The sequence below is a fragment of the Hibiscus syriacus genome, unplaced genomic scaffold (genome assembly GCF_006381635.1).
Source record: "Hibiscus syriacus cultivar Baekdansim isolate YM2019G1 unplaced genomic scaffold, ASM638163v2 tig00111392_pilon, whole genome shotgun sequence".
NCBI classification, from domain to species: domain Eukaryota; kingdom Viridiplantae; phylum Streptophyta; class Magnoliopsida; order Malvales; family Malvaceae; genus Hibiscus; species Hibiscus syriacus.
The window spans coordinates 3,808,585-3,822,453 of NW_024063078.1; the positions used below are offsets into that span (position 1 = coordinate 3,808,585).

General features: G+C 34.7%; 1 protein-coding gene and 1 pseudogene across 1 annotated transcript; one reads left to right on the plus strand and one right to left on the minus strand.

Annotated features, from left to right (window-relative positions):
• Positions 1–484: 484 nt before the first annotated feature.
• Positions 485–3,309, minus strand: LOC120160400 (phosphoglycerate kinase, chloroplastic-like). Its single transcript, XM_039170816.1, has 6 exons — positions 2,667–3,309; positions 2,445–2,522; positions 2,100–2,360; positions 1,566–1,883; positions 1,238–1,396; positions 485–877 (listed from the first exon to the last, which is right to left on the minus strand). Exons 1-6 carry the CDS (start codon positions 3,108–3,110, stop codon positions 668–670), a joined length of 1,470 nt encoding a protein of 489 aa, XP_039026747.1. The 5' UTR covers positions 3,111–3,309; the 3' UTR covers positions 485–667.
• A 2,486-nt stretch (positions 3,310–5,795) lies between these two features.
• Positions 5,796–8,878, plus strand: LOC120160154 (annotated as a pseudogene).
• The last annotated feature ends 4,991 nt before the right edge of the window (positions 8,879–13,869 follow it).

Genomic DNA, 13,869 nt, shown 5'->3' on the forward strand with positions numbered 1-13,869 from the left:
ATTTGCTCAGCTTTTAAGTTCAAGATTGATATCAATGCCCACAATTGAAATATTGAGAAATTCATTTTCAATAGTAAAATGAAGGAGTTAGTTTATTTGGTGGATAACGATATCCCGAGGATGATGGCCACAAACACAGATTTCAGCGGTCCAACTTCTCATGATCTCTGCAGCGCACAAAACGTGACCCAAACCAAAAGTAGAAGCAGTAAAGGCCTCTCATTTTTATGTGGTTTTCGTTACTTACGACAGATTCCTGATCAAATTTTTGGCTATTTTATCCCTTTCCACAGTTGAACTAAAAACCACCCAGATGATTGCAGGGGACTTGTAAACCAGATAAAAGCATACCAAAATCTCTTGATGCAACAATTTATACTCCTACAGGAGACTTGTAAAACCAGTGTTCATTTGTAATCATATGTGATACTTTCCGAAGTCAACCTATAGGAAGGGTATGAACAATGTAAAGAATAATGCAAGGTTTTGAGAAAAATGAAGCAATTTATTTAAAATCAACACTGTTCTGGCAACCTTTTAAGGATAAGCAAGAAAGGAAGAGACGGAAATGGGTCCTTCTAGCGATTTAAGGTGTACATTTACAACAAGAACTCGTTTTATTTCTCGATTACAAAACCGGATAAATTACTGAAAATTTGATTTGATCTTACACGGCAACCAGGGTAGCCTCATCGAGGGCAATCACACCTGGAAGCTCCTTCCCTTCCAACAATTCTAAACTGGCACCACCACCAGTTGATATGTGGCTCATGACATTAGCTACTCCGACCTTTTCTACAGCGGCGACAGAGTCTCCACCTCCAATGATTGTCGTCACTCCCTTGCCACTGAGTTCTGCTAGCTTCTTTGCAATAGCCTACAAGTAGAAAGCAATCTTAATTCCAATTGACTTATGAAAAAATAGAAAAATAAAATAAAAGCAGTCATCTTGAAAACTTGTCACTCCTTTAGGGACCGAGGGATTCAAAGCATATTAGTTAGAGGTAGGCAACTTCAAAGCATATATCCTAAATTACTATTTCTGTAAGGATTTGTAAATGAGATTTAAGAATTCATAAAGGTAACTGGAGAAAGGCTTGCTTTAGCTAGTTTGGAAACAAAAGCAAGTGGCTACCAACTTAAAACTATATCCAACTAGTAGAAGGGATACTTTAATTCTAAGTATACAGCAATATCATCAAGAACTAAACCCCATAGTCAAGAAATTCAAGCATACCTCGGTCCCGACTGCAAACTTATCAAATTCAAACACTCCCATCGGTCCATTCCAGATGATGGTTTGGGTAGTATCCAAAGCGTCATTGAATGTCTTAATGGAATCAGGTCCAACATCCAATCCCATCCAGCCATCAGGAATAGCAGAAGCTGGCACAATCTGCAAGAAGCAAAACTTGTTTTCAATCTTGCTAAGACAAGAGAATAAAGGCAATATAAGAGCGGTTTATTTCCAGTTATAGCTCCATATCACTGTGATCACTCTGGCTTTCTTTAGCACAGATTGCTCTGAGAACATTACAGGGACAGGGTAGAAAGTAGAAACAAACCTTGCTGTTTGCATCAGGGGCGAACTTGTCTGCAATAACCACATCAGTGGGTAACAAAAGAGACACTCCCTTCGCCTTGGCCTTTGCAAGGAGTGATGTTGCAAGGTCAAGCTTATCTTCCTCTACCAGGGATGAACCAACTGATAGGCCCTGTGCCTTGTAAAATGTGAAAATCATACCACCACCAAGAAGGAGAATGTCACATTTCTCAAGGAGTGATTCAATGACTCCAATCTTGGAAGAGACCTTTGAACCACCCACAATGGCGGCGAATGGCCTTTTGGGGCTTGAAACTGCACCAACAAGGTAGTCCAGCTCCTGTAACAAGATAGGAAGCAAATGAATACAAGGGGAACCTAAAACATTAAAATGTAACAAGAAAAATAATAAAAAATAATAAAAGAAAACTTCATAGTAGTTTAAATGCAGTGTCAGAATTAAACCAATGATGAATTTACTCGAAAACATGTCTATTTGAATTCACCAATTGAAAACTAAACAAGTTTCTTCATGAACTTGGAATACCTATCCTACCTTCTGTAAAAGGAAACCAGCAACAGATGGCTTCAAGAATTTTGTGACACCCTCTGTTGATGCATGGGCTCTGTGTGCAGTCCCAAATGCATCATTGACAAAGAGATCAGCTAACGAGGCGAGCTTCTTCGCAAATTCAGGTTCATTCTTTTCCTCCTCTTTGTAAAATCTAACATTTTCAAGAAGAAGAACACCGCCTTCAGGAAGTGAAGCAACTAACTTTTCTACTTCCGGACCAATGCAGTCATCAGCCTTGACAACCTGTTCAGATAATGAGTGTTATTGTCATATAATACATGAACTACACATCCTATAACTGGAAAAGTTTCAGCTTTCGTTGATTACCTGAGTGCCAAGCAGTTCAGAGAGCCGGGGTACAAGAGGAGCCAAGCTGAATTTTGGTGTAACACCCTTTGGCCGACCCTGAAAATTCAATGAACCATAACTTAATTCTTACATGCACAATAGAAGGTATAGAGCTGAAATGCCAAGCTCTGGTAATTGATTCAATTAGGCAATAAATGGCATAAAACTCAACAATATAAGAATAAAGAGAAATTAAGTTACCAAGTGGCTAGAGAGAATAATTTTAGCACCATTCTGAATCAAATGCTTGATAGTGGGAACAGCAGCACGAATCCTAGTGTCATCGGTAATGTTCTGGTTATCATCCAATGGGACATTCAAGTCAGCCCTCACAAACACTTTCTTCCCTTTCAAATCAGCCGCACTTAAGTCCCCAACACTCTTCTTCGCCATCGAAACAACGCCTCTCGACCCTTTTCCCTTAAAAGATCGAACTTTGGAGGAGACGTGGAGGGAGAGCAGAGAATCCCCAGAAGCAGCGGAGGAGAAGCCAAGGCCGTGGGTGAGAGTGGAGGATTTGAGGTGGCGGCGGGTGGAGGGAAGTCGGATGAGGGATGCAGAAGGGCGGGAGGCAGAGGAGGAAGAGGTGGTGGAGGCGGTGGTTTTGAGGAGGGAAAAGGTGGTGGAAGTGGTGGCAGAAGCCATTGGAGGCAAAGCGAGGAAGAGCGTGGCGGTGGCCGAGTTTAGAGAAGTGAAGGCGGAAAGTGAAGGAGAATGAGAGAGGTTTGGGTATGTAAACGTGGGGTGGGAATGGGAAAGATGTGGACGTGGAACGAGCGGGAAAATGGTTGGATGTGAGGAAGGGGAAATTAGATGTCTTTGCTTTTCTTATCGTTGAGGAGAGGTCCAAGATGTTCGATGCTTTCTTTACATCTCCCTGCACTCTTTTCCTTATCTCATCCAACTTTGATTCCCTTAAACTATGTATTTACTCATTTAAGTATCATTTTAATTATTCTATTATTATTATTTTTAAAATTTTTACACAACGTTATATTTTGATCACCAATCATTAAATATATATATATAAGGGATGACGTGGTAATTCTTTTTTTCAATAAAAATATAATATTATCTTATGATGACACATCAATATTTTTATTAACTTTTTAATGATAAATAAACTAAATAGCATTTAAACATAATTTTAAATATGATTTTAAAAATAATAATGAAATTACCAAAACAATAACAAAATGATAATTATGAATAAATACGTAACTTACTCTAAATTATTTCAAGAGTTCACTTTGATAAACTACGTACATACATGGTCATTGAAGTACACACATGTTTCTTTTCTAAACATTAAAGTTTAAAAATGATAAAACGGTCACTAATATTATATTTTATAATAAACCGACCACTCAAACTTTAATTGTCATTACTCCCGTCACAAAATCTGATATAACATGTTTAGGTGATAGAGTTTGACACTGTTTAATTATATTGACACACTTTAATCAGTAATTTTAACATTCATTTAGTATTTGTTTTATTCAGAGTGGATTGTTTGTCTTCATAGGATGGCATTGATCAATTTGCATACCAAATAACATTTAAAATTCATTAAAGTTGGGGTGTACAAGACTGATTTCTATCTTTTGAAAGCCGCTATGATAACAAGGAGATTGCTTTACATTGCGGAAATATGTTGAGGGGGTCATCAAATTTCCAACATTTGTACAGTAGGATATATGATCTATATGACTATAACAAAAGGGGCAAAATATTAAATATAATTTTGAATAATATGATATATGTCACATCTTCACTTTGATAATATATATATATATGTTAAGTCATAATATTAAATTATCCTTCTATATTTGTACAAATTATTACTTTAGTTCTTATTTTCTTTTAGCATTATATATATCTACGTTTTATATTTTATTAAAATATCTCATTAGAAGGAAATTGTTAATTGACTGATAGTCAACAAATATTATTGACATGATATATATATATATATATATATATATATATATATATATATTAATTGTTAACGTGACACAAGCCACGTCAGTATTTTAGTGATGTGACACATATCACGTCAATAATTTAATACATGTGAAAAGATCACGTCAATAACAAATGTTGATCGTTAGTAAACTAACGATTCACTTAGACCTAACAAATTTGACCCATAGCCGGTTACCTGAACCTATTTACCTAATTCGAGACCCGATATAGACCCGAACAAGATCATCCAAATTTTGAAATAACTTGAATTGAACCAAAACTGACCCGAAATTTAATTTGACCGAAAGTAACCCGAATTTAGTTTACCCATATATGATCCAAACCGAACTTTAACCCGATAATTGGGTCTAAGTGAATGAATGATTTATTTATTTATTTATTTATTTATTTATTTATTTATTTATTATTATTATTATTATTATTATTATTATTATTATTAGGTCTAGTATAAAAAAGGTGTCTAAACTATACATTTTTCCTATATTGGTGCCAAAAAAAATATCGATCAATCCAGGTACCTAACGTTACAAACGTTATCACTTTAGGTGCCTGACTGCAACGACCGTTAAAAAACTTCATCAAATGACATGTGTCATATTCTAATAATTTTAAAAATCGTTTGTTAAAGGATCACATTAGTTCAATGAATACCTTAATTATTTAAGAAAAGTTTTAAGGACTGCATACTTTTTTTAATAGAATTCCATTAAGCTTTTAAATTAACTCCATCACATGTCCCATTTATATTTTAAATCATAATCACGGTTCACGTTAACAATGATTTTGATTTTAAATACAAGTCTTCTTATTTTAAATTAACTCTATCACATGTAAAGAACTATTTTAAGAGATTTGACATAATATATCTTATGATTTAAAAATATTCACCTAATCTTTTAAGGTGCATATATGACGAATTTATCCTTATGAACGACTTAACTATTTTATTTATTTTTAGTTAATTAATAATAATAAATTAGTTAATTATAAAATCATTTTAGTTATCGTTAAATTTAATTATATTCTAATATAATAATATGTCAAACATATAGTTTTTAAATTTATTTTTAAAATACCGTGAATAATGGTTATTTTATTATTATTTTAATGATACATTATACAAATACATATGAAATATTAAATATGGTATACTTAATTTTAATTCAATTTTATGAAATATGTTTATACATTATACAAATACATATATCTATACTTAATTTGTGATCCTGATTAATAAAATCTCGGACATCATATACACACGCACACAAACATCAAGAGGGTGAGTTAAATTAAGAATCGGAGTTTGAGGTGTCACTGGGAGCCTAGAAATTGAAGCTTGTTTTAATGGCGAGTGCGAATGAGTTTGAAGATGGGTTGAAGATAATAGAGGAGCTAACCACCAACGCCGAGCAAATACAGGAGCAGGTATTAGGCCAAATACTGAAGAGAAATGCAGGACAGAATATCTGAGTCGATACCTCGATGGCAAAACTGGCAAGGAACAGTTCAAAACGAATGTTCCCACTGTTACTTATGAAGATATTAAGCCTTACATTGATCGGATTGCCAACGGGGAGACGTCGAACATCCTTTTGGCTGAATCCGTCATTGAGTTCCATCGAAGGTCTAAATCTGTTTATTCTGATCTATTTTCCAACTCTTCCATCCTCCTAAGTCAATCTCGTTTGATTTGCAGCAGTGGCAACTCAGGAGAGAAGCCAAAGTTGACACCTGTCACGGCTGAAATTCCTGATCTAAGAACACTCTATGTGACCCTGTTAGCATCCGTGCTGGAGAAGTAAGAAACTGAGATTAGAATACTTTTAAATTGGTTAAATATGGCATTGACCTAACAGCACATTCATTTACAGACACTTTGGTAACTTATACCAGTCAGGTAAAAGATTGGAATTTATGTTTGCCAAACCAGAGATTGAAACTCCTTCTGGCCTCAAAGCAAGATCTGTGACAACCAGCTTGTACAAGGACCCAGGCTATAGAAACATTATCTCCAAGCATTATACAAGCCCTGTTGAAGCAATCTTTTGCAGGGTATCAAATAGCGTTCCGAAAACGCTATAGCGGCCACGATATTGCGGTCGCGCCACCGTCCGAAACCGTTATTTGTGATTTTTGCGGTGGGTCATGGATTCACACCGATTGCGGTCAATTGCGCCCGTAATTTAACGGTAAACGGACGATTGTGCCGATAACGGGATGCAATCGCCGTTATTCCAACCGTTACTGCAAAAAAAATTAAGGAAAGATAGATTTTTTGTGTTCATCATCACCAAAGCTGTATTTTTTTCTTTCTTTTCAAATTTACGTTTTTTATACATGCATGTTGAGATTCAAAAGGAAAAAAAAATGGAAAAGTAAAATTAAAGAACGAACCTGTTTTGTGGTCTCATCGGAGTGGAGTTCACTGTAATCGAAGAAAAGAATCTTCGTCGGAACTTAAGATTGTTGAAGAAAAAAAATCATTCACGCTCTGAATTTAGGGTAGAACATGTTATGATTTTGGAGTTTTTTTGCTTGATTTTGATATTGAGTGTTGAGAGAAGAGAGCAGAAAGAAATGAGGAAGAAGTGAGAAAAAAAGGAGAGACTGGAGAAGGAGATCGTGCGGGGTGGGTGGGGAGAGGGATATAGTTTAGGATTAAAATATTTTAGGGTTATTAGATTTAAAACAAAATATTTTGGGCCCATGTTTTTAAAGTAAATTATAAAATATATCAAGGAATATATTAATTTTTTATCCTTTTACTTTTTAAATTTTATAATTTAATATATAATTTAGAATGTAAACTTTAATTTTTGTTTAATTTAATTCTAATTTCAGTAATTTAAATAATAATGTATTCACAATATTATCATGAATTAATTATTTTATCCTATTATCGGAATTTTAAAGTTTTTTATATGGTTAAACTATATTATATATGTCATTTTAGCTTAGAAAACATTCTAAAAATCATTAAAAATGACTCCTTATAATTATAATTATTATGTTTTATGATAAGTTGTATGAATTTAAAATAATTTACGACCGCGGCACCCGCAGTGACCGCGATAGTATCCGTTATGTCCGCAACCGCGATAAACGCGACGCTACCGAAAATGCGACCGCAAACACTATTTAAATCCCTAATATTTTTGCTCAGACCCCAACCAAAGCATGTATTGTCAATTACTTGTTGGTTTATTACAGCGAGACGAGGTTGTAATAGTTGCCTCCTCCTTCGCGACAGCAGTTCTAGGAGCTATCAAGTTCTTAGAAGATTAGTGGAAAGAGTTATGCTCCAACATAAGATCAGGTCAACTTAGCGACCGGATAACCGACTCCGGTTGTAGAGACGCAGTATCGTCGATCATGAAGCCTAATCCTCAATTAGCCGACTCGATACAGAACATATGCGCTTGCAAATCGTGGGAAGGGATGATCAAAAAGCTTTGGCCCAAAGCAAAGCTTATCAGTGCCGTTACTACAGGTGTTATGAGTCAATATGTTGAAACACTCGAGTTCTACAGCGGAGGGCTCCCTTTAGTATCAGGCTTTTATGCTTGTTCTGAAGCTTTTTGTGGGATCAATTTGGAAATTCTAACTCAACCTTCCCACGTCTCATACACCTTTCTTCCCAACATGGCTTACTTTGAATTCCTCCCCGTCAATAAAGACACTCTAACAATGTCTCAAGAAGATATTGAACCTGTTGATCTTATACATGTGAAGCTTGATCGATATTATGAATTACTGGTCACATCTGCTGCAGGTAAAGTTGCATTTTACTTTCCAAAAAGCATCAGAACAGAAATGGGAATTATCTATTCGGTTAAATTCTTTGATATTCTGCTCTCTTTTTTTGGTCAGGATTATATCGATATAAAGTTGGAGATGTTCTTAAGGTGTCAGGGTTCCACAACAGCACACCTCAGTTCGAATTCGTAGAAAGACAAAATGTTATTCTAAGCATCGACTCGGATAAGACAATCGAATCAGACCTCTTAAAGGCAGTGACAGAAGCAAAGACTCTTCTTGATCCACTCGGATTCATATTGAGAGAGTGCACCAGCTACGCTCATACAAGTACAATTCCTGGTCACTATGTCATATTTTGGGAGCTTAAAGCAAGAGAAGGCAACGATGGCCAAGAGCTTGATCCTAAAATAATGGCAGAATGTTGCTATAGAATGGAAGAATCGTTGAATTATATATATAGAAGCAATAGGAAGCAAAATGCAATAGCAGCTTTGGAGATTAGTGTGGTAAAACAAGGAAGTTTTGATGCACTAATGGACTCCTATGTGCCCCTAGGAGCCTCTATGAGCCAATACAAAACACCTAGTTGCATTAAGTCTAAAGAAGCCATTGACATTTTGGACTCCAAAGTGATTGCAAAGTTTTTCAGCCCAAAAATCCCAATGTAATTAAGTAAATACACATGATTTTATGTTTGAAGTATAAATTTTTAGAAAGTTATATTAAAAATTTAAGGAGTACGAAATTAGATATGCTCAAAAGGGTAAAACAAGCGAAGGAGACCTCTTAAAGGCAAGCAAGGGAGGCAATGTACCTAGGGGTATAAACATGATTTTATGTGTGAAGTGTGAGCTTTTAGAAAGTTATAATAATTTTATTATTATATCTAAAGTGAATGAAAAATATTATTTAAATAAAAGGTAAATACGTTTTTTTAAAAATTGAGCTCATTTTTATATTTCACTCTAAATTTGTATTTATTCAAAATATTTATAAATATAAAATCTGGTGTCACTCTCTTTTTTATCTTTAGGTTTTTCTCACGAGCATCTCTTTCTTTTTTTCGATTATTGATTGACAAAAGATACTACCAGATTTAATATTGATTGTCCCTGGTCAATTATACTTGTTTTCCTTTATTCTCTATATAGCATCTATTTTTTTTTCTTTGTTACTTTTAGTTTCTTATAATTATATATTTATGGGCGATTTTCTCCCAAAATCATCGGTGATCAGTATATATACCGATTTAATACCGGTCAGATTATATTTCCTGATCTAACACCCGTAGCAGTAAAGCGCGCCCCCTGAACCGCACTATATGCTGATTTGGCGCCACGTGGAGATAGCACGCCCCCTGTACCGCGCTATACGCTGACTGGGTTACACGTGGGGTATAGCGCGCCCCCTGCTCCGCACTATACACCACGTAGGGGTATAGCGCGGATCAGTAGTCGCGCTATACACCGTACCAAAATTATATTTAACGCGGTCCCTAATCCGCGCTATATAATAATTACATATAACGCGGTGCAGGTACCGCGCCTTATATGTTTATAAATACATCCCGTTCTCGCATCTCTCATCTCTTATAAATTAATACAACAATTCTGTCAACGAGTAATAATTCTGGCAATCTTCTTATATTTGATTTAGAAGTTCGTGCGATTTTTCGTTATAAGGTAATTTTGTTATAATTTTTTAATTATACTTATTGTTTATTATCATTATTTGAAAAAATATTATACTAATTATTTTTAATTAATTTTTATGTTTGTAAAATTGAAAAGCGGGAGCATACGTCGAAATAGTTTTACGGTGCATGTAATAATATAAAATTATATTATTTAAATTATTTACGTTGATGTGTAAAAAAAAATTTGTGTTATATTTTCATTCATATATAATTTATTTAATTAGGTTTGTTTAAGTTATTTTTTTTGCAGATATAATATTGTCGCACTTTTAAACTCAAAGAATTGCGCGACTTTCGGCTATTGTTTATTATGATGGTGAAATTCGAGAAGATGAAACCGGCGTTGTTTTTGTATCAAATGAGCATGTTAAAACATCATTCAAGAGAAACATAACTCTTGAGGAGCTGATAACGAAGATTTCTAGGAAGATTCATGTTGGAAGTAACAGAAGAATGTCGTCGTTGCAGTACAGATTTCCAACATCATTGTTGCCATTAACTTATACAGCGTTCGAACTTTCGAACAATGATGATGTTCAAATGATGGTTGAAGCTCAAAGTAATTATTCAGACGCCGCTATTGAGATGTATGCACATTTTGTTCAAGTGCGTGCTGTTCGGGGTCAATCTTTAAGCTCACACTATGGGCTGGCTGAACCAGTTGATCAAGTTGACAGCCCGACTACAGTAATGTGTAATGATTTTAATGCCATAATGGGGAGACATTCATCCGTAACTCCTTACGATATGTACCGAGATGGGTCCACAAACAATCCGTATGGCAACACCGCGTCCAGTTCAAGGGGAAGGCATTCATCTGTAAATTTCTTTGACCGTATGGAGATGCCATCGACGCAACCATCTATGCAGTTTCCATTTGACACGATGACTTCAAGCTCCAGGGGGAGGCATTTGACTGCGAGCTTTTTCGATCTCAATGTCGATATGCGTTCCAGTTCAAGGGGAAGGCGTGCAAGTAGTAGTAGGTTCTTCGACCTAAATGTGGAGAGAATGGAGGAACCATCATCTCCACCAGAAGAACCGCTTCGTGAGCATGGTGCGGATGGTGCTGAGACTGGACTATTCATTCACCCAGAATTACCTTAATTCAACTCCGATGATGATGAAGTTCCAGGAAATGTGGCACAAACTGACCCTCAGAAGTAGTGGAAATACGAATGGGTTCTTCACAACATGACATAAAAAGGGCAATCGATAACATGCCCAAGACTGCAGCAGCAAGAGACATCAGCCGATAGCATTACGTCTGTAGTCAGTGGCTCCACACATCTCCCTGTACAGTAAAGCCAAAATTGCCGAGCCCCAACTGAATGATCCGGTGAGACGAAAGTCGCTAAGATGTCGCAACCACATGCAGTGAACTAGGTTGCGCGATTTGTCCGGCATCAGCAACCCTCCTATCAACTGCAGTATGCATGCTCGTGCATACATCTTAACCTCATCCTCAGAGGCGTCTGCGCTCAACTCCCGAAAATTGGCATCTAACCAATTTAACGGTATCCTACCTCCGATAAAATTTTCTGGGACACGTCCTAGACTATCCCGACACAAAGTAGTCCAAGAACCGGAAGCTATCCCCGATATCACATCTCCATCCACTGGAAGCCCCAGGTGCATAGAAACATCCTCAAGCGTGATCGTGCACTCTCCGCACGGAAGATGGAATGTGTGGGTCTTCGGCCTCCACCGCTCTACTAAGGCAGAAATCAGGTCTGACTCTATCTTACAGTGACCCTGATATCTACCTATGTAACTGAATCCAACCTCTACTAAATACGGCAAGACACGGCTGGGTATCACTAACTTAAGATTCCTAATAAAAGGATCTAATACATTGTCCTTCTCCTAAAAATAAATAATTACAAAAATTAATTCTTACTCTAATAATCATGCATTAAATAAATCAACTAATTATTACTAATAATTTAAATTAAATTAAAACATTAAAATGTTACCGTATCAGCAAATTGTCGAGATATTTAATTCTTAATCTAATAATCATGCATTAAATAAATCAACTAATTATTAGTAATAATTTAAATTAAATTAAAACGTTAAAATGTTATCGTATTAGTAAAGTGTCGAGATATTTAATTCTTAATCTAATAATCATGCATTAAATAAATCAAATAAATATTACTAATAATTTAAATTAAATTAAAACGTTAAAATGTTATCGTATCAGCAAAGTGTAGAGATATATGATTTCCATCCGAGCGAAGTAGACTGCCTTCCATTATATATCTGCAAAAGAATTATATTAGTAAAATTTTAAATAAAGTAAATACATAATAGTAAAAATATTATAAAATATACCTTAAAAAGATAGAATATTTGAGAGAAATTTAGAGAATTTGAGAGAATTTGGTGTGATAAAAGTAATTGAGGATAGGGGTATTTATAAGGAGGATGGGGACGTGAAGGGTTGGGTATTTAGGGGTATAGCGCGCCACCTGCACTGCGCTATACCCCACGTGTCAGATACCCAGGTATAGCGCGGATCAGGGGGCGCGCTATACCCACGTGGCGTCAGATCACCGTATATTGCGGGGCAGGGGGCGCGCTATACCACGTGGTGCCAAATCAGCGTATAGCGCTGTTCAGGGGGCGCGCTTTACTGCTACGGGTGTTAGATCAGGAAATATAATCTGACCGGTGTTAGATCGGTAAATATACCGATCACCGGTGATTTATTGGGAAAATTACCATATTTATGATTACTTTTGTCTTTTTGACATTTTTTTTTATTTTTTATTTTTTTAAGGTTAGTTTTTTCGTTTATTTTCTCATGATTGAATTTGGTATCGGCTCGACTGATCAATATGGTGTTTATTTGTTACCCTATTGATATTATTTGATTTGGACCCTCTAATTAGATTAGGATGTGTTATTTGCGTTTGTAAATAGTATTCTCACGACGTTCAACTCTGATTTATTGTTGTCAGTGATCTTCAGTAGTTTAATCCTATGTCGTGGTTCATTTTACCAATACATTCAGATTTATCCGTATCTATCTTATGATCGAGTTTTTTGTTGTTGGATTCTTAACCTTTTTATTGTTTTGTCCTTGTATGATGTCAAGTGGTTATAAAAAAATGTTTTAATTATGTATTCAATTAACATTTATGGTTATAAACTTTTATTATAATTTTAAATATTTTTTAATAAAATTAACTGTTTTATAAAAAATATTTATAAATATAATAATTATATATTTATGATTTATAAAACAAATTACTTAAACCCAAACCCATGTATAAAACTTTAACCCATTACAAAAACCATTAACTTAAGCCTAAATCCATCTAAAGGACTAAAAAATCATTCAATCATATAAAACCCTAATGAATTCTGTACGCCGTCTTATTTTAAATTAACTCTACCACGTGTCACATTTATATATTATTTATATATTTTAAATCATAATGACGGTTCATGATTTTGATTTTAAATACAAACCTTCTTATTTTTAAATTACTCTATCACAGGTAATTGTCCTCTAAGATTTGACATAAAATATGTGTATTTCTTACTACTTGAAGTGTTTGCTTTATGAAATGTAAGATTATAGGTGGAAATAGGATTATCGGTTGAAATAAGATTACTAAGAATATTATATTTTATGTTTGGGTTGTTTAGCATAAATGTAAGATTACAATATTTGGTTAAAGGAATAAAAAATTATTAAAATGTATATTTTACCAAATTGTCCTTATTATATATTTATTTTTTTAACAATTTGAATTCTATTATAATTTTACTATAATTAATTTATATATTTTCTTTAAAAATTTAAATTCATAAAATTTATATAATTTTTTTTACAAAATTGAAAAGATAAATAGGTTTAATGAAAGGGTAAAATAGTTTAAGGATAAATTTGTAATTTAACATTCATAGAATTTTTATTATTCAACGACAGAAGAATAATGTTTTTGGGAA

Coding starts and splice junctions, on each gene's coding strand:
- LOC120160400 (XM_039170816.1), bottom strand. CDS start 3,110: ATGGCTTCTGCCACCACTTCCACCACCTTTTCCCTCCTCAAAACCACC. Junction 2,361..2,444: donor CTGAACTGCTTGGCACTCAG/GTAATCAACGAA, acceptor TTATCTGAACAG/GTTGTCAAGGCTGATGACTG. Junction 878..1,237: donor AGTTTGCAGTCGGGACCGAG/GTATGCTTGAAT, acceptor TTCTACTTGTAG/GCTATTGCAAAGAAGCTAGC.